Genomic DNA, 22,500 nt, shown 5'->3' on the forward strand with positions numbered 1-22,500 from the left:
ACCCCCCCCACCCACAGTCATCACACTGCCCTCTGGTTCAGTCTGCAACCCCCCCACCCACCCACAGTCATCACACTGCCCTCTGGTTCAGTCTGCAACCCCCCCCCCCCCCCCCCCCAGTCATCACACTGCCCTCTGGTTCAGTCTGCAACCCCCCCACCCACAGTCATCACTTCACTTTCATGGTCACTTTCTGTTTCTCAAGGAGGCGTCAGTCACTTTCTGTTTCTCAAGGAGGCGTCATGTCACTTTATCACTTTCTGTTTCTTAAGAAAGCATCAGTCACTTTCACAGTCACTTTCTGTTTCTTAAGAAAGCGTCAGTCACTCTCACAGTCACTTTGTTTCTTAAGGAAGCGTCAGTCACTCTCACAGTCACTTTCTGTTTCTCAAGGAGGCGTCAGTCACTCTCACAGTCACTTTGTTTCTTAAGAAAGCGCCAGTCACTTTCACAGTCACTTTCTGTTTCTCAAGGAGGCATCAGTCACTTTCACAGTCACTTTCTGTTTCTCAAGGAGGCATCAGTCACTTTCACAGTCACTTTCTGTTTCTCAAGAAGGCGTCAGTCACTTTCACAGTCACTTTCTGTTTCTTAAGGAAGCATCAAAGCGTGCAGATTAATCCATATGCGCTCAGAGGTGCCAGCTCCTGTCAAGGGTTTGCATGAACAATCAGGAAATTTGGGAGGAACATTTTGATTTTGGTAGGAACACTCGGACTCCGAATCACATCAGCAAACATACATTTTACCCACAAAGCATCCAATGCTGTTTGACCAAGGTGCAAACAATTAAGCTAACTGGTCCACTCAATGCCGTTTCAATTAGCTGAGCATCGTCACGTGAGACCAAGGTTAGTAGTGACTGCCTTGGCCCTGTGATCGATCGGTCCAGAGCGTCTGGGGAATGTTACGACAGGAAATCATGTGATCATCCTAATTCCTAAGCAGTCGAAAATGAATTCGTCAGAACAATTTTGACATTGGCGTAACGTTGAAACAAACTGCGATCAAGCATAACAAAATAAGATGAAATTGCAACAGTTGGCATAGATCTCTATATGCTACACCACATCTGCTAGCAGATGCCTGACCAGCTGTAGCATAGGCCCAACCCCAATGCGCTTAGTCAGGCCTTGAATGCATATATATCTATATCTATATCTAAATATCTATTTTTCTAGCTATCAGAGTGGATTTTGTCTGCACAATTTTGCCAGAGGATAACACTCTCGTCGTGTGTCTGTGTCTGTGTGTGTGTGTGAGACAAAAACATCATGGTGATGATGAAGCTGGTGATGATGACACTGTTGATGGCAATACAGACAATGCTAGGTACCACTGACTTGAGCAGCGTGAGACAGAACTCCCTATTGGCCTTGCTGATGATGGTCACGATGATGAGGATGATGAGGAGGAGGATTTGTATTTGCATTTGTATTGCTTTTTATCACAACAGATTTCTCTGTGTGAAATTCAGGCTGCACTCCCCAGGGAGAGCACGTCGCTACACTACAGAGCCACCCATTTTTTTGTATTTTTTCCTACATGCAGTTTTATTTGTTTTTCCTATCAAAGTGGATTTTCTACAGAATTTTGCCAGAAACAACCCTTTTGTTGCCGTGGGTTCTTTTACGTGCGCTAAGTGCATGCTGCACACAGGACCTTGGTTTATTGTCTCATCCAAATGACTAGCGTCCAGACCACCACTCAGGGTCTAGTGGAGGGGGAGAAAATATTGGCGGCTGAGCCGTGATTGGAACCAGCGTGCTCAGATTCTCTCGCTTCCTAAGTGGACGCGTTACCTCTAGGCCATCACTCCACTATGATGATGATGATGATGGTGGTGGTGGTGATGAAGACAACAATGCAGGTCCCACTGACTGAAGCAGAATTCCCTCTCGGATCCATGAGATAAGGTTAAAATGCTTTCAGATGAAAATTAATTATTGTATTCTTGTGACAGGTTCTGTTTTGCTGAAGATGGGAGGGAATACTCCCAGATAATACGTGTAATTTTTGTAAGGAAGAAAGAGATACAATTCTACATTATTTATGGGAATGTTACCATGTACAACATTTTTGGAAGGAGTTTGTGAGATATTTAAAAGAAAAGTGTTCACACTGTGAAAGACTTAACCTGAGTGACACACTGGTGCTTTCTGGACATAACAAAATGAAAACTGATGAATGTTTCTCATATATATTATTGATAGCTAAATTCTGTGTATACAAATGTAGTATTAACAAAGTAAAACCAACACTACAAATGTTCAAAAAAGACCTCAAACAGGCATATCAAAATAGACAAGTATGCCTTTAACATAACTATGGAATATAACAAGTCTCTTGAAAAATGGGTACTTTATAAATGTTTAATACAAGATTAAGCTATATAATGCTACCTTGGAATTATGCCATTGAACATGTACTGTTTTGCTGCTGTGGACTTGTCTGTACTTAGAACTCATGTGCTTACCCTATACTTTCTAATGCACAAAATATATAATAAATTCTGTATCTGTAAACCTATGTCTGAATAAAAAATGTTGAAAAAAAAAGAAAAAAAAAAGGAAGTCCCTCTCTGCGTCAGTGATAATGGTAACGATAATGACAACGATAGTGATGATGACAATGACGATGACAACAGTGATGATGACAACAAAGCAGGCTGGGGGGCGGGGGGAGGGGCAACTGACTTGAGCATCGTGAGGCGGAAGTCTCTCCTGGCCTGTGTGATGAGGGTCATGCCCTCTGGGGGAGGGGGCGGGGCCAGGAAGTGATCCCACAGCACCTGGCTGGCCTTGTGGGCCGTCGGGTAGTGACCCACCTGGTAGGAGATCTGTCACACACACACACACACACACACACACACACACACAGAGGTAATAACCAACCTGGTATTGTATTGCATTGTATTAACTCTATTTCTTTTGCCACAACAGATTTCTCTGTGTGAAATTCGGGCTCCTCTCCCCAGGGAGAGTGTGTCGCTACACTGAGAGCGCCACCCTTTTCTTTTCTTTTTTTCTCATGCCTGCAACTTTATTTGTTTTCCTGTTGAAGTGGATTTTTCTACAGAATTTTTCCATGGACAACCCTTTTGTGGCTGTGGGTTCTTTTTACATGCGCTAAGCGCATGCTGTACATGGGACCTCAATTTATCATCTCATCTGAATGACTAGCATCCAGACCACCATTCGAGGTCTAGTGGAGTGGGAGAAAAATACTGGTGCCTATGAAATTAGAACCAGTGGACTAACATTCTCTTGCTTCCTTGGCGGATGCATTACTTCTAGGCCACCACTCCACATGGTAGGGAATCTGTCACACACCCCCCCCCCCCCCACACACACACCACACGCACCACCACCCCTCCCACACACACACACCACCTCCCCCCCCACACACACACACTACACATACACACACACACACATACACACACCACACACACACACACACACCACACACACCACCTCCCCCCCCCCCCACACACACACCACACACACACACACAGACCCCCCACACACACACACCCCACAAACACCCCCACACACACACACACACCAACACCACACACACACACACCACACACACCCCACACACCACACACACACACCAACACCACACACACACCAACACTACACACACACACCAACACCACACACACACACTCCCCATCCCAACGCCACCACACACACACACCAACACCCCCCCCCCCCCCACAACCTCCCCCCCAACAGCCCCCTCCCCACCCCCACCTCCGCCCCCTACAACCCCTACGCCCCCATTCAAACCCCCTCCCAAACACACAACCCTCCCCCTTACCCCAACGACCCCTCCACCCCCCCACCACACACACACACACATACGACAGACCTGACTGAGGAAGGCCCAGGTCATGAGGATGGGGAGGGGGTGGGAGGCCAAGATGGGCTTGCTTGTCTCCCCTATGCTGTTGCCGATCAGCGTGCCGTCCGCGGTGTAGGCGGCGACGGCGAAGACGTAGCGCTGGTTGGGGTTCAGCCCCGTCACCTTCAGCTCACATCCATAGCTGGGCACCTGGGGAACACGACTGAATCATGAAGATGATGATAATAATGATGATCATTTTAATAACAAAGTGCTCTTCTACAGCGCTGTTCCCTCACAGAGAGGCTCAAGGCGCTTCACAAACTGAATATGTAGTTTCAGTTTCAGTTCCTTAAGGAGGCGCCATTGTGTTCGGACAAATCCATATATACATATGCTACACCACATCTGCTAGGCAGATGCCTGACCAGCAGCAAAACCCAACAGTTTTGTCAGGTTCTGAGTGCATGCTTATATATTTGTGTACCTGTCAGAGTGGATTTTGTGTGTGTGTGTGTGTGTGTGCATGATTTTGCCAGAGGACAACACTCTCATTGCCATGGGTTCTTTTTCAGCGCCACAAAGTGTGTGCTGCACACGGGACCTTGGTTTATCGTCTCATCCGAAAGACTAAAAAACACTCAGTTTGATTTTCCAGTCAAACTTGGGAGAAAGGATGAGGACTGGAACCCACACCCTGACAGACTGTGTATTGGCAGCTGAGCATTTTAACCACTCTACCACCTTCCTCATGGGGGAGAGATTTCAGAAAATCATTAAAAAAACAAAAAAACCTACAGTATGGTTACCTACATGGCGGGACAAAAGGGTCATACATCTAAAAGCCCACTCGTGTACATATTTGTATTTCATTTTATCACAACAGATTTCTCTGTGTGAAATTCGGGCTGCTCTCCCCAGGGAAAGCGCATCACTACACTACAGCGCCACCCATTTTTTTGCATTTTTTCCTGCGTGCAGTTTTATTTGTTTATACCTATTGAAGTGGATCTTTCTACAGAATTTTGCCAGGAACAACCCTTTTGTTGGGTTCTTTTACGAGCACTTAGACGAAGAAGAAGAAGTACATGGGAACATTACCTCATCACTCATCACCAGAAGACGAAGAAGAAGAAGAAGATGAAGAAGAAGACGTACATGGGAACATTACCTCATCACCAGTAGACGAAGAAGAAGAAGTACATGGGAACATTACCTCATCACCAGAAGACGAAGAAGAAGATAAAGAAGAATACATGGGAACATTACCTCATCACCAGAAGACGAAGAAGAAGAAGTACATGGGAACATTACCTCATCACCAGAAGACGAAGAAGAAGTACATGGGAACATTACCTCATCACCAGAAGACGAAGAAGAAGAAGATAAAGAAGAAGTACATGGGAACATTACCTCATCACCAGAAGACGAAGAAGAAGAAGATAAAGAAGAAGTACATGGGAACATTACCTCATCACCAGAAGACGAAGAAGAAGAAGAAGACAAAGAAGAAGTACATGGGAACATTACCTCATCACCAGAAGACAAAGAAGAAGAAGAAGATAAAGAAGAAGTACATGGGAACATTACCTCATCACCAGAAGACGAAGAAGAAGTACATGGGAACATTACCTCATCACCAGAAGACGAAGAAGAAGTACATGGGAACATTACCTCATCACCAGAAGACAAAGAAGAAGTACATGGGAACATTACCTCATCACCAGAAGACGAAGAAGAAGTACATGGGAACATTACCTCATCACCAGAAGACGAAGAAGAAGAAGAAGATAAAGAAGAAGTACATGGGAACATTACCTCATCACCAGTGCCAGGAAGGTTGTAGTCACTCAGGCGTGCCTTCACGTTGCTGCCAGCCGCGTTGCGACCAAACAGACGGTACCATGCCACCTGGAATACACACCACAGGCTCATCTCTCCCTTCTGCCTCCCTTGTTCATGGACTGCAGTTGTTGGTTGGGTTGTTTTTTTTTTGCCATTTATGGTTTTAGTCAACTTAGTTTTTTTGCTTCTATTATGTTTACTATTTCCAAACGTGCACACGTTCATTAGCCTTGAATGGCCAAGATGTGCTCGCACGTGTGTGTGTGTGTGTGTGTGTGTGTGTGTGTGTACATCTTGTGTGGAGTGGGTGTGGGTTTGTGAATTGGAGTTGGAGCGGGGGTATTTGTGCGTGCGGGTGTATTCATGTGTTTTCAGTACGCATACATCATTGTATTTTTCATTGTAAACGCCCAGGGCTTTTGCATCGTTAGACTGGGCGTACCAAATGTCCTTTTATCATTATTATCATTATAGTAAGTTTGGACGGATACGCTTCTTTCTGATCATACAGCTATGTTAACCCCAAAACTGTGTTGAATGAAGTCCAAGCGGTGTCCTCTCTAAAGGTAACAAACAAAACCTAACGACAACAACAACAGCATCATTATCATCATGACATCACCCCCCCCACACCCCACCCACCTTCTGTCCAGACGTGGGGATGAAGGGGGTGGGGCGGAAGACCATGGAGCGGTCGGTGCGACACAGGAGGGTGGGGGGTGGGGGGACGTGGCACTCTGTCGGCAGCTGCTCCCCCCCTTCTTCTCCTCCTCCTCCTCCTCCGCCTCCACCCACAGAATTCTGGAAGTAGGTACGCTCCTCCTCCACCTGGGCCTTCTGGATCATCTCCATTGCCTCCTGTAGGAAGAGGAGGGGGTGGGAGACAAAAAGTATTCCTTCAGCATCTCTTACTTTCTCTGGAAACTTTTTAAATTCATGCATGCGTATTATAGTATCAATCTTATTTGTGCGTGAGTGCGTGTGTGCGTGCGTTTCATCTGTGCATGCTTAAATGCTTGGTTGTTGTTTTTTATTACGTAAATGATATTTGGTCTAGTTCGCTGCTGTTTTGGGAGGTGACTGTGTTGATCACATGGAACGGTTTTGGAGATTTATATGTGTGTGATTTTTACGTGATTTTTATGTAGAGTGTTTCTCTTATGTTATATTTTACTCATGTAATGTGCCTTGAACATTACTGTATTTCAATAAAAGGTGCAATATAAACAGACTGTTAATATATTATTATAATCATTATTATTATTACTATTATCGTAAAAAAAATTTTTTTCAATTTCAGTTTCTCAAGAAAGTGATCTCACTGTATTCAGGCAAATCCATACACACTACACCACATCTACTAGCCAAACATCTGACAGCAGCATAACCCAACACGATAGCACAGAGAGAGGGTACTGCACAGGCACAGGCACAGGCACAGCCACAGGCACAGCCACAGACACAGCCACAGGCACAGGCACAGACACAGCCACAGCCACAGGCACAGACACAGACACAGCCACAGGCACAGACACAGCCACAGGCACAGCCACAGACACTGCCACAGCCACAGCCACAGGCACAGACACAGCCACAGGCACAGACACAGGCACAGACACAGCCACAGACACAGACACAGCCACAGGCACAGCCACAGGCACAGGCACAGCCACAGCCACAGACACAGCCACAGGCACAGCCACAGGCACAGACACAGCCACAGACACAGCCACAGGCACAGACACAGACACAGCCACAGACACAGACACAGGCACAGGCACAGCCACAGACACAGGCACAGGCACAGCCACAGCCACAGCCACAGACGCAAACACAGACACAGCCACAGCCACAGACACAGACACAGACACAGCCACAGGCACAGACACAGCCACAGGCACAGACACAGCCACAGGCACAGCCACAGACACAGCCACAGGCACAGACACAGACACAGAGTATGGCAAAAGAGAGAGCGAATAGGTCAGAAAGATGGGAGGAAGAGATGTTCGTTCTCTTTTCCAACGTTTCCCACAGCAAAGTGCCGCTGTGATAGTTAAGCCTTAAGGCAACACCCGTCATTCAGATACAGACCACAGCCTCTGTGTGTGTGTGTGTGTGTGTGCATGCAAATGTGCATGAGCGTGAGTGTGCGTGCGTGCGTGCGTGCGTGTGTGTGTGTGTGTCTCTCTCCCTCTCTCTCTCTGAGTATGAGTGTATGTTGAGTGTATGTGTGAGTGTGTATGTGTGTGTGTGTAAGCGGGGGGGTCTCTCTCTGTGAGCATGTATGTGTGTGTTGAGTGTGAGTGAGTGTGTGAGTGTGTGTGTGTGTGTGTGTGTGTGTGTGTGTGTGTGTGCGCGTGCGCACGCGTGTGTGTATGTGTCTCTCTCTCTCTCTTTCTCTCTCTCTCTCTTCGCATGAGTGACAGCGTGTGCATACATGCCATCAGTCAGACTCATGTCCAGCAAGGGGTCTTCTGCTCACTCCCAGGGCAGGGAGTCAGCCCCCCAGCATGAGTGTACGTCTGTGTGTCTGTCTCTGTGTGTGTCTTTGTGAGTGTGTGAACCCGAGTTTGACTGGCCCCTGCCTATTCTTGTCGCACGTGGTCAATCCGCTGGCAAGATCATACCTATCTGTGTGATCGTAGGTTCAGATTCACAACAGGTTGTTCAGTACAGGTGAATGTGCAAAAGTTAAAAGTTATTCAGTAGCGCCAGAAGCGTGCAGCCAGCAGCAAGATCTCCTGCTCACTGTGTGCCCCTCCACCTCCCCATCCCCCCCACCCACATGAGGAGGCTGGTTGAGTCACTCACGTTCAGCAGCGTCTTCTGGTCCTCAGAGGGCAGGGTGTCAGTGCCCACCATGAGGGCATGCTGCATGAAGAGCAGGGCCTTGGACAGCAGGTTCCGGTCACAGGCCTCCTTCAGCTCTGCAAAGCTCTCCACGTAGTCCCCGGAACTCCTCTCCCTCTGCTGCTGCCACAACAACAGCAACACCATCACTGTCATCATCCATGTGTGTGACACAGTGTTGTCGTCATTGTGACAGTGTCATCATCACTGCTGTGTGTCACAGTGTCATCATCACTGCTGTGTCATCATCACTGCTGTGTCAGTGTCATCATCACTGCTGTGTCACAGTGTCATCATCACTGCTGTGTGTCAGTGTCTTCATCACTGCTGTGTGTCAGTGTCATCATCACTGCTGTGTGTCAGTGTCATCATCACTGCTGTGTCATCATCACTGCTGTGTGTCAGTGTCATCATCACTGCTGTGTCACAGTGTCATCATCACTGCTGTGTCACAGTGTCATCATCACTGCTGTGTCATCATCACTGCTGTGTCACAGTGTCGTCATCACTGCTGTCGTCATCGCTGTCATCATTTTTACCATTTAAAAAAAAGCATTTGTATCAGTGCAGCACACACACACACACACACACACACACACACACACACACACACACACAAATGCACATGCACACAATCACATGCAAATGTGCAGATTTGCACACACAAAAAACACACATGCCTAAACACACACACTCAAACACACACACATACACACACACACACACACACACACACACACACACACCTCTGCATCTGCACATAATCGCATGCAAATGTGCAGACATGCACATACACACACACACACACACACACACACACACATGCCCTAACACACACGTTCACATGTACACACACCCAATCATGCATGCACACACACACACACACACACACACACACACACACACACACACACACACAACCACCAACCTTCGCTGATTCCTGCTTTCTTGATGCTTTCCCCTTCTCAGGCCCTGTAGACAGACACCACAAGACATGGTTTTCTATGACACTTTGCTGAACATTTCAGGAAACACCACATGGTTTTCTATGACACTTTGCTGAACATTTCAGGAAACACCACAAGACATGGTTTTCTATGACACTTTGCTGAACATTACAGGAAACACCACATGGTTTTCTATGACACTTTGCTGAACATTACAGGAAACACCACAAGACATGGTTTTCTATGACACTTTGCTGAACATTACAGGAAACACCACATGGTTTTCTATGACGATTTGCTGAACATTACAGGAAACACCACAAGACATGGTTTTCTATGACACTTTGCTGAACATTTCAGGAAACACCACAAGACATGGTTTTCTATGACGATTTGCTGAACATTTCAGGAAACACCACAAGACATGGTTTTCTATGACACTTTGCTGAACATTACAGGAAACACCACATGGTTTTCTATGACACTTTGCTGAACATTTCAGGAAACACCACAAGACATGGTTTTCTATGACGATTTGCTGAACATTTCAGGAAACACCACAAGACATGGTTTTCTATGACACTTTGCTGAACATTACAGGAAACACCACATGGTTTTCTATGACACTTTGCTGAACATTACAGGAAACACCACAAGACATGGTTTTCTATGACACTTTGCTGAACATTTCAGGAAACACCACAAGACATGGTTTTCTATGACACTTTGCTGAACATTTCAGGAAACACCACAAGACATGGTTTTCTATGACGATTTGCTGAACATTTCAGGAAACACCACAAGACATGGTTTTCTATGACGATTTGCTGAACATTTCAGGAAACACCACAAGACATGGTTTTCTATGACGATTTGCTGAACATTTCAGGAAACACCACAAGACATGGTTTTCTATGACACTTTGCTGAACATTACAGGAAACACCACATGGTTTTCTATGACACTTTGCTGAACATTACAGGAAACACCACAAGACATGGTTTTCTATGACACTTTGCTGAACATTACAGGAAACACCACAAGACATGGTTTTCTATGACACTTTGCTGAACATTTCAGGAAACACCACAAGACATGGTTTTCTATGACACTTTGCTGAACATTACAGGAAACACCACAAGACATGGTTTTCTATGACACTTTGCTGAACATTACAGGAAACACCACAAGACATGGTTTTCTATGACACTTTGCTGAACATTTCAGGAAACACCACAAGACATGGTTTTCTATGACGATTTGCTGAACATTTCAGGAAACACCACAAGACATGGTTTTCTATGACGATTTGCTGAACATTTCAGGAAACACCACATGGTTTTCTATGACGATTTGCTGAACATTTCAGGAAACACCACAAGACATGGTTTTCTATGACGATTTGCTGAACATTTCAGGAAACACCACAAGACATGGTTTTCTATGACGATTTGCTGAACATTTCAGGAAACACCACAAGCCATGGTTTTCTATGACGATTTGCTGAACATTTCAGGAAACACCACATGGTTTTCTATGACGATTTGCTGAACATTTCAGGAAACACCACAAGACATGGTTTTCTATGACGATTTGCTGAACATTTCAGGAAACACCACATGGTTTTCTATGACGATTTGCTGAACATTCCAGGAAACACCACAAGACATGGTTTTCTATGACGATTTGCTGAACATTTCAGGAAACACCACATGGTTTTCTATGACGATTTGCTGAACATTTCAGGAAACACCACAAGACATGGTTTTCTATGACGATTTGCTGAACATTTCAGGAAACACCACATGGTTTTCTATGACACTTTGCTGAACATTTCAGGAAACACCACGAGACATGGTTTTCTATGACACTTTGCTGAACATTACAGGAAACACCACAAGACATGGTTTTCTATGACGATTTGCTGAACATTACAGGAAACACCACAAGACATGGTTTTCTATGACGATTTGCTGAACATTACAGGAAACACCACATGGTTTTCTATGACGATTTGCTGAACATTTCAGGAAACACCACATGGTTTTCTATGACGATTTGCTGAACATTACAGGAAACACCACATGGTTTTCTATGACGATTTGCTGAACATTACAGGAAACACCACATGGTTTTCTATGACGATTTGCTGAACATTTCAGGAAACACCACAAGGCATGGTTTTCTATGACGATTTGCTGAACATTTCAGGAAACACCACAAGACATGGTTTTCTATGACGATTTGCTGAACATTACAGGAAACACCACATGGTTTTCTATGACGATTTGCTGAACATTTCAGGAAACACCACAAGACATGGTTTTCTATGACGATTTGCTGAACATTTCAGGAAACACCACAAGACATGGTTTTCTATGACGATTTGCTGAACATTACAGGAAACACCACATGGTTTTCTATGACGATTTGCTGAACATTTCAGGAAACACCACAAGACATGGTTTTCTATGACGATTTGCTGAACATTACAGGAAACACCACAAGACATGGTTTTCTATGACGATTTGCTGAACATTACAGGAAACACCACAAGACATGGTTTTCTATGACAATTTGCTGAACATTTCAGGAAACACCACATGGTTTTCTATGACGATTTGCTGAACATTTCAGGAAACACCACAAGACATGGTTTTCTATGACAATTTGCTGAACATTTCAGGAAACACCACAAGACATGGTTTTCTATGACGATTTGCTGAACATTACAGGAAACACCACATGGTTTTCTATGACGATTTGCTGAACATTTCAGGAAACACCACATGGTTTTCTATGACGATTTGCTGAACATTTCAGGAAACACCACAAGACATGGTTTTCTATGACACTTTTCTGAACATTACAGGAAACACCACAAGACATGGTTTTCTATGACGATTTGCTGAACATTACAGGAAACACCACATGGTTTTCTATGACGATTTGCTGAACATTTCAGGAAACACCACATGGTTTTCTATGACGATTTGCTGAACATTTCAGGAAACACCACAAGACATGGTTTTCTATGACAATTTGCTGAACATTTCAGGAAACACCACAAGACATGGTTTTCTATGACGATTTGCTGAACATTACAGGAAACACCACATGGTTTTCTATGACGATTTGCTGAACATTTCAGGAAACACCACATGGTTTTCTATGACGATTTGCTGAACATTTCAGGAAACACCACAAGACATGGTTTTCTATGACACTTTGCTGAACATTTCAGGAAACACCACATGGTTTTCTATGACGATTTGCTGAACATTATAGGAAACACCACAAGACATGGTTTTCTATGACGATTTGCTGAACATTTCAGGAAACACCACAAGACATGGTTTTCTATGACGATTTGCTGAACATTTCAGGAAACACCACAAGACATGGTTTTCTATGACGATTTGCTGAACATTTCAGGAAACACCACAAGACATGGTTTTCTATGACGATTTGCTGAACATTTCAGGAAACACCACAAGACATGGTTTTCTATGACGATTTGCTGAACATTTCAGGAAACACCACATGGTTTTCTATGACGATTTGCTGAACATTTCAGGAAACACCACAAGACATGGTTTTCTATGACACTTTGCTGAACATTACAGGAAACACCACAAGACATGGTTTTCTATGACGATTTGCTGAACATTTCAGGAAACACCACAAGACATGGTTTTCTATGACGATTTGCTGAACATTTCAGGAAACACCACAAGACATGGTTTTCTATGACACTTTGCTGAACATTTCAGGAAACACCACATGGTTTTCTATGACACTTTGCTGAACATTTCAGGAAACACCACATGGTTTTCTATGACGATTTGCTGAACATTTCAGGAAACACCACATGGTTTTCTATGACAATTTGCTGAACATTTCAGGAAACACCACAAGACATGGTTTTCTATGACACTTTGCTGAACATTTCAGGAAACACCACATGGTTTTCTATGACGATTTGCTGAACATTTCAGGAAACACCACAAGACATGGTTTTCTATGACACTTTGCTGAACATTACAGGAAACACCACAAGACATGGTTTTCTATGACGATTTGCTGAACATTTCAGGAAACACCACAAGACATGGTTTTCTATGACGATTTGCTGAACATTTCAGGAAACACCACATGACATGGTTTTCTATGACGATTTGCTGAACATTTCAGGAAACACCACAAGACATGGTTTTCTATGACGATTTGCTGAACATTTCAGGAAACACCACAAGACATGGTTTTCTATGACGATTTGCTGAACATTTCAGGAAACACCACATGGTTTTCTATGACAATTTGCTGAACATTTCAGGAAACACCACAAGACATGGTTTTCTATGACGATTTGCTGAACATTTCAGGAAACACCACAAGACATGGTTTTCTATGACGATTTGCTGAACATTTCAGGAAACACCACAAGTGGTATTTAGTATAAATAATATCTAAATGTTTCAACTCCAAACAGTCAAACCTGTGTTTGACGGGCCTCTGCCTACCCTTGTCACACGTGGGGAATCTGCTGGCAAGATCATACCTACCTGTGTGATCACAGGTTCAGATTCACAACAGGTGTTCAGTACAGGTATATGTGCAAAAGTTAAAAGTTATTCACTAATACAGAAGAGCAGCCTGATAATCACAGTGCGAAATCTATTGCAATACAATACAATACAACACAATACAATACAATACAATACAACACAACACAATACAATACAACACAACACAATACAATAGAATTCAAAGCAATGCAATGCAGTGCAATACAACGCAATATAATGCAATGCAATGCACTTCACTGCAATGCAAAACAGTAAAATACAGTACAATACAATGCAACACAGCACAACACAACACAACAAAATACAATGCAACACAGCACAACACAACACAACAAAATACAATGCAACACAGCACAACACAACACAACAAAATACAATGCAACACAGCACAACACAACACAACAATATACAATGCAACACAGCACAACACAACACAACAAAATACAATGCAACACAGCACAACACAACACAACAAAATACGATGCAACACAGCACAACACAGCACAACAAAATATGATGCAACACAACACAACACAACACAACAATATACAATGCAACACAGCACAACACAACACAACAAAATACAATGCAACACAGCACAACACAACACAACAAAATACAATGCAACACAGCACAACACAACAAAATACAATGCAACACAGCACAACACAACACAATGCAACACAGCACAACACAACACAACAAAATACAATGCAACACAGCACAACACAACAAAATACAATGCAACACAACACAACAAAATACAATGCAACACAGCACAACACAACAAAATACAATGCAACACAACACAACACAGCACAACAAAATACAATGCAACACAGCACAACACAACACAACAATATACAATGCAACACAGCACAACACAACACAACACAATACGATGCAACACAGCACAACACAACAATATACAATGCAACACAGCACAACACAACACAACAAAATACAATGCAACACAGAACAACACAACAAAATACAATGCAACACAACACAACAAAATACAATGCAACACAGCACAACACAACAAAATACAATGCAACACAGCACAACACAACAAAATACAATGCAACACAACACAACACAACAAAATACAATGCAACACAGAACAACACAACACAACAAAATACAATGCAACACAGCACAACGCAACACAACAAAATACAATGCAACACAGCACAACACAACACAACAAAATACAATGCAACACAGCACAACACAACACAACAAAATACAATGCAACACAACACAACACAACAAAATACAATGCAACACAACACAACAAAATATGATGCAACACAGCACAACACAACACAACAATATACAATGCAACACAACACAACAAAATACAATGCAACACAACACAACAAAATACGATGCAACACAGCACAACACAACACAACAATATACAATGCAACACAACACAACACTATATAAACAAAAACACAACACAACGCAATTCAACACAACACAACACACAATATGATACAGCCCAACCCAACACAACACAACCCAACACAACACAACATAAACAACACAACACAATACAATACAACACAACATAACACAATATGACACAGCCCAACCCAACACTACCCAACCCCAACACAAAACACAACACAAGATAAACAACACAACACAACGCAATACAACACAACATAACACAATATGATACAGCCCAACCCAACACAACACAACACAACATAAACAACACAACACAATGCAATACAACACAATATGACACAGCCCAACCCAACACTACCCAACCCCAACACAAAACAACACAATACAATAAAAACAACACAACACAACGCAATATAGACAACACAACACGACACAATATAAACAACACAACAGGACACAACAAAAAACAACCCAACACAACACAATATAAACAACACAACACGACACAATATAAACAACACAACAGGACACAACAAAAAACAACCCAACACAACACAATATAAACAACACAACACGACACAATATAAACAACACAACAGGACACAACAAAAAACAACCCAACACAACACAATATAAACAACACAACAGGACACAACAAAAAACAACCCAACACAACACAATATAAACAACACAACACAAGGCAACACACACCAGAACCAACCTCTCCTGTTAGGTGAGGACGAGGAGGATGCGGCCGGGGCCTGCGCCAGGCCGGCCAGCTTGAGGGTGACGCGGTGATACATCAGGATCAGCTCCAGGTGCAGGTCCTTCACCGTGTTCCACACCGCCGTCGCCGAGCCCTTCAGGCTGGGTGGGAGCAGCTCCTCCGGGTTGATCGCTGTGCCACTGGCTCCCCCACCTCCTCCCTCCTCAGGGCCCTGCCCCCCGGGGCCAGTTGGGGGGTTGGTGTTGTTCCCGGCCCCACTGTCTGCTGGACCCCCTGCTCCTGCTCCTTCTCCCGCGCGTGCTGTGTCGACTTGGAAGACGTCTGGGTTGAGGTCCTGTACCCCCAGGGTGGGTGGAAGGTGGGGGCGGGGGCAATGCACAGAGATGTGAGTGATGATGATGAGGAGGAGGAGGAGGATGATAACAATAATTATAATACTGTTTTTGCATTTGTATCTGTATTTCTTTTTATCACAACAGATTTCTCTGTGTGAAATTCGGGCTGCTCTCCCCAGGGAGAGTGTGTCACTAGGTGTGTCACATTCTACATAACCTAGGTGTGTCAAATCATACATGACCTAGGTATGTCACATTCTCCATGACCTAGGTATGTCACATAATACATAACCTAGGTGTGTCACATTATACATGACCTACCAAGGTGTGTCACATTATACATGACCTAGATGTGTCACATAATACATGACCCAGGTGTGTCACATTATACATGACCTAGATGTGTCAATAATACATGACCTAGGTGTGTTATATTCTTCATGACCTAGGTGTGTCACATCATACAAGACCTAGGTATATCACATCCTCCATGACCAAGACGAGTCACATTCTACATGACCTAGATATGTCACATAATATGACCTAGATTTGTCACGTTACAATGACCTAGGCAGTGTCACATCATACAAGACCTAGGTGTGTCACATTATACATGCTCTAGGTGTGTCAAATCATACATGACCTAGGTATATCACATTCTCCATGACCTAGGCAAGTCACATTCTACATGACCTAGATGTGTCACATAATATGACCTGGATGTGTCACGTTATAATGACCTAGGCATTGTCACATCATACAGGACCTAGGTATGTCACATTCTCATGACCTACGTGTGTCACATTATACATGCCCAGGTGTGTCACATTCTACATAACCCAGGTGTGTCAAATCATACATGACCTAGGTGTGTCACATTCTCCATGACCTAGGTGTGTCATATTATACATGACCTAGATGTGTCATATAATACATGACCTGGGTGTGTCGCATTATACATGACCTACCTAGATGTGTCACATTACGCATGACCTAGGTGTGTCACAAAATACATGACCTATGTATGTCACATTATACATGACCTAGTTGTGTCAATAATACATTACCCATGTGTGTCACATTCTACATGACCTAGGTGTGTCACATTATACGTTACCTAGGTGTGTCACATTCTCCATGACCTAGGTGTGTCACATCATACATGACCTAGGCAAGTCACATTCTACATGACCTAGATATGTCACATAATATAACCTAAAAGTGTCACGTTATAATGATTTAGGCAGTGTCACATCATACAAAACCTAGGTGTGTCACACTCTCCATGACCTAGGTGTGTCACACTCTCCATGACCTAGGTGTGTCACATTGTACATGACCTACCTAGGTGTGTTACATTATAATGACCTACCTAGGTGTGTCACATTATACATGACCTACGTGTCACATAATACATGACCTAGCTGTGTCACATTATACACAACCTGGTTGTGTCAATAATACATTACCTAGATGTGTCACACTGTGCATGACCTATGTGTGTCACACTCTCCATGACCTAGGTGTGTCCCATTACGCATGACCTCGGTGTGTCCCATTATGCATGACCTCGGTGTGTCCCATTATGCATGACCTAGGTGTGTCACACTCTCCATGACCTAGGTGTGTCCCATTATGCATGACCTCGGTGTGTCCCATTATGCATGACCTAGGTGTGTCACACTCTCCATGACCTAGGTGTGTCCCATTATGCATGACCTAGGTGTGTCACACTCTCCATGACCTAGGTGTGTCCCATTATGCATGACCTAGATGAGCAGCACCTCACATCTGTGTACATAATATCAAACTCAATGTCATTCATGAGAAAAAGTGTGCATAAAATTACACATGTCAGGTTTGGGATATCAAACATATTTTACATTTATGTATTCTTTAGAATAAAATCTTGTTCACATGCTAAAAATGTCATATCAAACATTATACACATATACAGAGATACTTTCTCTCTCTCTCTCTCACACACACACACACACACACACACAACTGAAACAGGATTATCATAAGCATTCATTTGCATACATACATGCATCAAAAACCAATAACCATCCCCCACCCCCCAAAAACAAGAACAAAACAACAACAGAACTAGTTGCTTGCATCAAAAGTTGAAGGTAACAAAGCACCCATCTTCCTAGGTCAGTATAAGGCATTCTGTGTTGTTGTTGCTGTTGTTGTTGTTGTGACCAACAGCCATAAGGTATGCAATCAGCCTTCTTCCTTCAATGTCTTTTTTCATTCTGAGTAATATCAAATGTAACATAGATGTGTGCATGTGTGTGTGTGTTAGTGTGCATGTTTGCACGTGTGCATGTGTACAGTGTGTGTGCTATCAACTTTACAAACTATTGGAGGCAAGACAAGACAAGCATGGCTGAAATTAGTCAACACATTCAGCTACAACATCACACTCATCTACAACATCACACTCATCTACCAACAAACCCCCCTCCCACACACACACTCCATCTACAAGAAGCCTGGTCACATTTTCTAGTGCTTCATGTCAGTAATCTGGCTCACTTAAAAACCCAATCATAACGTCACAGTTGCCACTCATTAAACACACACAAGGTCCCATGTCCATGTTTAGAAAATATACATATATGTTTATTGTAATATAAAGAAGGGGGAAAAAAACATCAATCAATATGGCATGTTGAAGCGCCAACATGTAAAAAAAAAAAAAAAAAAAATTTAATAAAATAAAATAAATAGAGGTGCTTCGTGATTTGCATGTGGTGTAGCATATATGGGGTTGTCCGAACGTAGTGACTACTCCTTGAGCTACTGATACTGATACTGTTACTATGATGAAAAAAGTATTGCTCGATTTCATAAACTGATAAGAATATGAATGAATGGAGGATCAAAATGACTGGCTCTGTAACAAACGTTCCACAGATTTGTGTGTGTGTGTGTCTATGCGTCTGTGTGTGTGTGTCTGCGTTTGTTGTGTTTGTGTCCGTGTCTTTGTGTGTGCATGAAGCATGCAAGCATGCGTACGTACAAGCATGTGTCCAAGTACATTCTGATGATTCAAAACAACTTTTTGGTCCAAAGCATGCTAATCAATTTAATCAATCAGGAATCACAACTCCAGGACATACAAAAAGACAAGCACTGGAGAGTGCTGCCCACAATGCACAACCATCAACTTTGCGATGACTGCCCGCCCATATTAAGTATCAGTACGCCAAAGATCAGCTCATTCTGCCCTATGTCTAAGCAGGTTCCAAATCCCAGTTTTTCAAACTGATTTTTCCACCATTCAACAAAGTATAATCAACAACGGAAGGGACACGACTCTTGATAAACTTCCAGGCAACTTGCCGCTGACAACGTTGGGAGCATTTTCAAGCGCTTTGTTTCGTTTCATGATCATAGCCAGAAAATCGCATTATCACCACTACTTGACAACTACCAAACAAACTTGAGATAAATAAACAATGAGGCCAGGAGATCAAATGATTAACAAATAGTAAAGAGTGGTAACTCTCTCCACACACAAGGTACATAACTTCAAGCCAATGCTGCCTACGCTACCAATTCAGCTAGCACACAGGTATATAGAAGGTACACTGGAACAAACCCAGACACTTCCCCAAAAAAGGAAGCGCTGGGCTTGCTCTTATATCGATCATTTGACATGTGCACACAGCAGCAACGACAGAAGAAACATCACAGTGAAGTTATGTACCTTGTGTGTGGAGAGAGTTACCACTCTTTACTATTTGTTAATCATTTGATCTCCTGGCCTTATTGTTTATTAATCTCAAGTTGAAAAACCACCGTGGCAACCACGTGTTTGTTCTGTATTGTCCCTGTGTTCTGTGCGGCTTGTTCAGGATTAAAGAGGCTTGCCAGTCTTGAATAAAAGCTTATTTGTGTTTGCACATTTCTTCTGTCATTGCTGCTGTGTGCACATATCAAATGATTGGTAGCAGGACAGGGCCGGCGCTTCCTTTTTTGGGGAAGTGTCTGGGTTTGTTCCAATGTACCTTTTATTTACCTGTGTGCTGGCTGAATTGGCAGCGTAGGCAGCACTGGTTTGAAGTTATGTACCTTGTGTGTGGAGAGATTTACCACTCTTTACAATTTACCAAACAAACTGTTCTGATGGTGATGCAATGATGCATAACATTTGTGCAAACTTATCTCCCAGGTCAACAGATGTGCAGACCTGCAAGTACCTGAACCCCCCCTTCATGTGTATACACACAGAAGATCAAATACGCACATTAAAGATCCTGTAACCCATGTCAGTAATCAGTGGGTTATGAAGAAACGAAAATTGCATCATTCACAACAGAGTCATCGGCAAGTCGATGTTGGTTGTGTAAACGGAAAGAAAAAGAAATGGTCATTCTTACTGATAAAACCTCCCAGACACAGAAGGGTTGAACAAGCCGTCATCATTCTTGCAGTACTTAAAGGGTTAATGTTATTCACAAACGTGAGGTCTTTTCTGAGGTCTGTGTATCTGTGAAGAGGTTTCACACACGCATACACACACACACACTCTCACTCCCAACATGTGTAGCACTTCAAGTCATGTGTGCGTCATGTGCAAGTTCACACACACACACACACATCCTTTGTGCACAGAACACAGTGAAACCAACATGCTATGTATTAGTCATGTGTGTGTGTGTGTGTGTGTGTGTGGTGGGGTGGGGGGCAGGGGGGTGTAGATGTGTGTGTGTGTTTGGGTATGTATGCATGTGCATATATGTGTGAATATATCAACAGGTGTGAGTGTCTGGAGGGAAGGGGTGGGGTATGAGTGCTTGTTGGTTGATGAATGGGCCTCAGTGTCTGTGACACTGAAAATTGATGCATGTGTGTTTGAATCTCTCTTTTCTCATGTGTGTGTGTGTGTGTGTGTGTGTGTGTGTGTGTGTGTGTGTGTGTGTGTATGTATGTATGTGTGTGTGTGTGTGTGTGTATGTATGTATGTATATATATATATATATATATATATATATATATATATATATATATATATGTGTGTGTGTGTGTGTGTGTGTGTGTGTGTTTGTGTGTCGTCAAACATCTACTCAAAAAAAACCCCCCAAAAAACCCACCACCTAGGATGGGGTAAGCGGGGACAAAACCTTAAAGAGTGGGGACCAGACAGGACGGCAGCAGAGCACCATGTACATGTCTGTGTGTTCCAACACTTGATGAACCAACGTCAGTCTTACATGTCTGTGTGTTCCAACACTTGATGAACCAACGTCAGTCTTACATGTCTGTGTGTTCCAACACTTGATGAACCAACGTCAGTCTTACATGTCTGTGTGTTCCAACACTTGATGAACCAACGTCAGTCTTACAGCCTGCATTTCACCAACCAGGGATGACAGGTGAGATGATAACAGACCTTCTTATATCTCCTAACACATCTTCTTAAAACAATAACCAATTAATTCAAGACACTTTTGAATATGGTTCAAGCACTTAAAGCGAACAACATCAGAATGAATGAAGGAATGTCATACAACATTTGCACGGCCGGTGGGATTAGTGGGTTAATAATCAACAAAACTACTACCAAACTGAACAATCAGGATCCGCCAACATCACTACCAGTTCCAAACGTAACCAGTGGTTGGGATGAATGGGCTAGGAAATGGGGCAAAGAATAAATTTTTAAAAAAGGGGGGAGGTGGGGGGGGGGGGGGGGAGGGTGGCATGGCTATAAGCACAGCAGCAATGATGCAAAAAAAAAACAAAAAAAAAAACAGAAAACAAAACAAACAAACAAACAAAAAAACAATGGGCGTGGAGTGACTGATTTTTTTAATATTTTTTTAGTGAAGCTGAAAATTTGCAGCAGGGTTTCAGGGAAACGTGGGGAGAGGGTGTCTTATTACCAAAAACAAAGTAAAATAAATTGGGGGGTGGGG

General features: G+C 43.2%; 1 protein-coding gene across 9 annotated transcripts in view; it reads right to left on the minus strand.

Annotated features, from left to right (window-relative positions):
* LOC143284934 (cilia- and flagella-associated protein 54-like) overlaps window positions 1-22,500 on the minus strand; it is a 179,785-nt gene that overhangs the window by 95,489 nt on the left and 61,796 nt on the right. For 8 of the 9 annotated variants that reach the window (XM_076592094.1, XM_076592097.1, XM_076592096.1 and 5 more), the window contains 7 exons: window positions 16,227-16,566; window positions 9,479-9,522; window positions 8,512-8,673; window positions 6,340-6,555; window positions 5,671-5,763; window positions 3,880-4,062; window positions 2,697-2,839 (listed from right to left, as the gene is read on the minus strand). In XM_076592094.1, the coding sequence (XP_076448209.1) occupies window positions 2,697-2,839; window positions 3,880-4,062; window positions 5,671-5,763; window positions 6,340-6,555; window positions 8,512-8,673; window positions 9,479-9,522; window positions 16,227-16,566 (1,181 nt within the window). The remainder of the gene's footprint in view (window positions 1-2,696; window positions 2,840-3,879; window positions 4,063-5,670; window positions 5,764-6,339; window positions 6,556-8,511; window positions 8,674-9,478; window positions 9,523-16,226; window positions 16,567-22,500) is intronic. The other variant, XM_076592093.1, reaches the window with a different exon arrangement.

Source organism: Babylonia areolata, chromosome 8, assembly GCF_041734735.1.
Source record: "Babylonia areolata isolate BAREFJ2019XMU chromosome 8, ASM4173473v1, whole genome shotgun sequence".
NCBI lineage: Eukaryota > Metazoa > Mollusca > Gastropoda > Neogastropoda > Buccinidae > Babylonia > Babylonia areolata.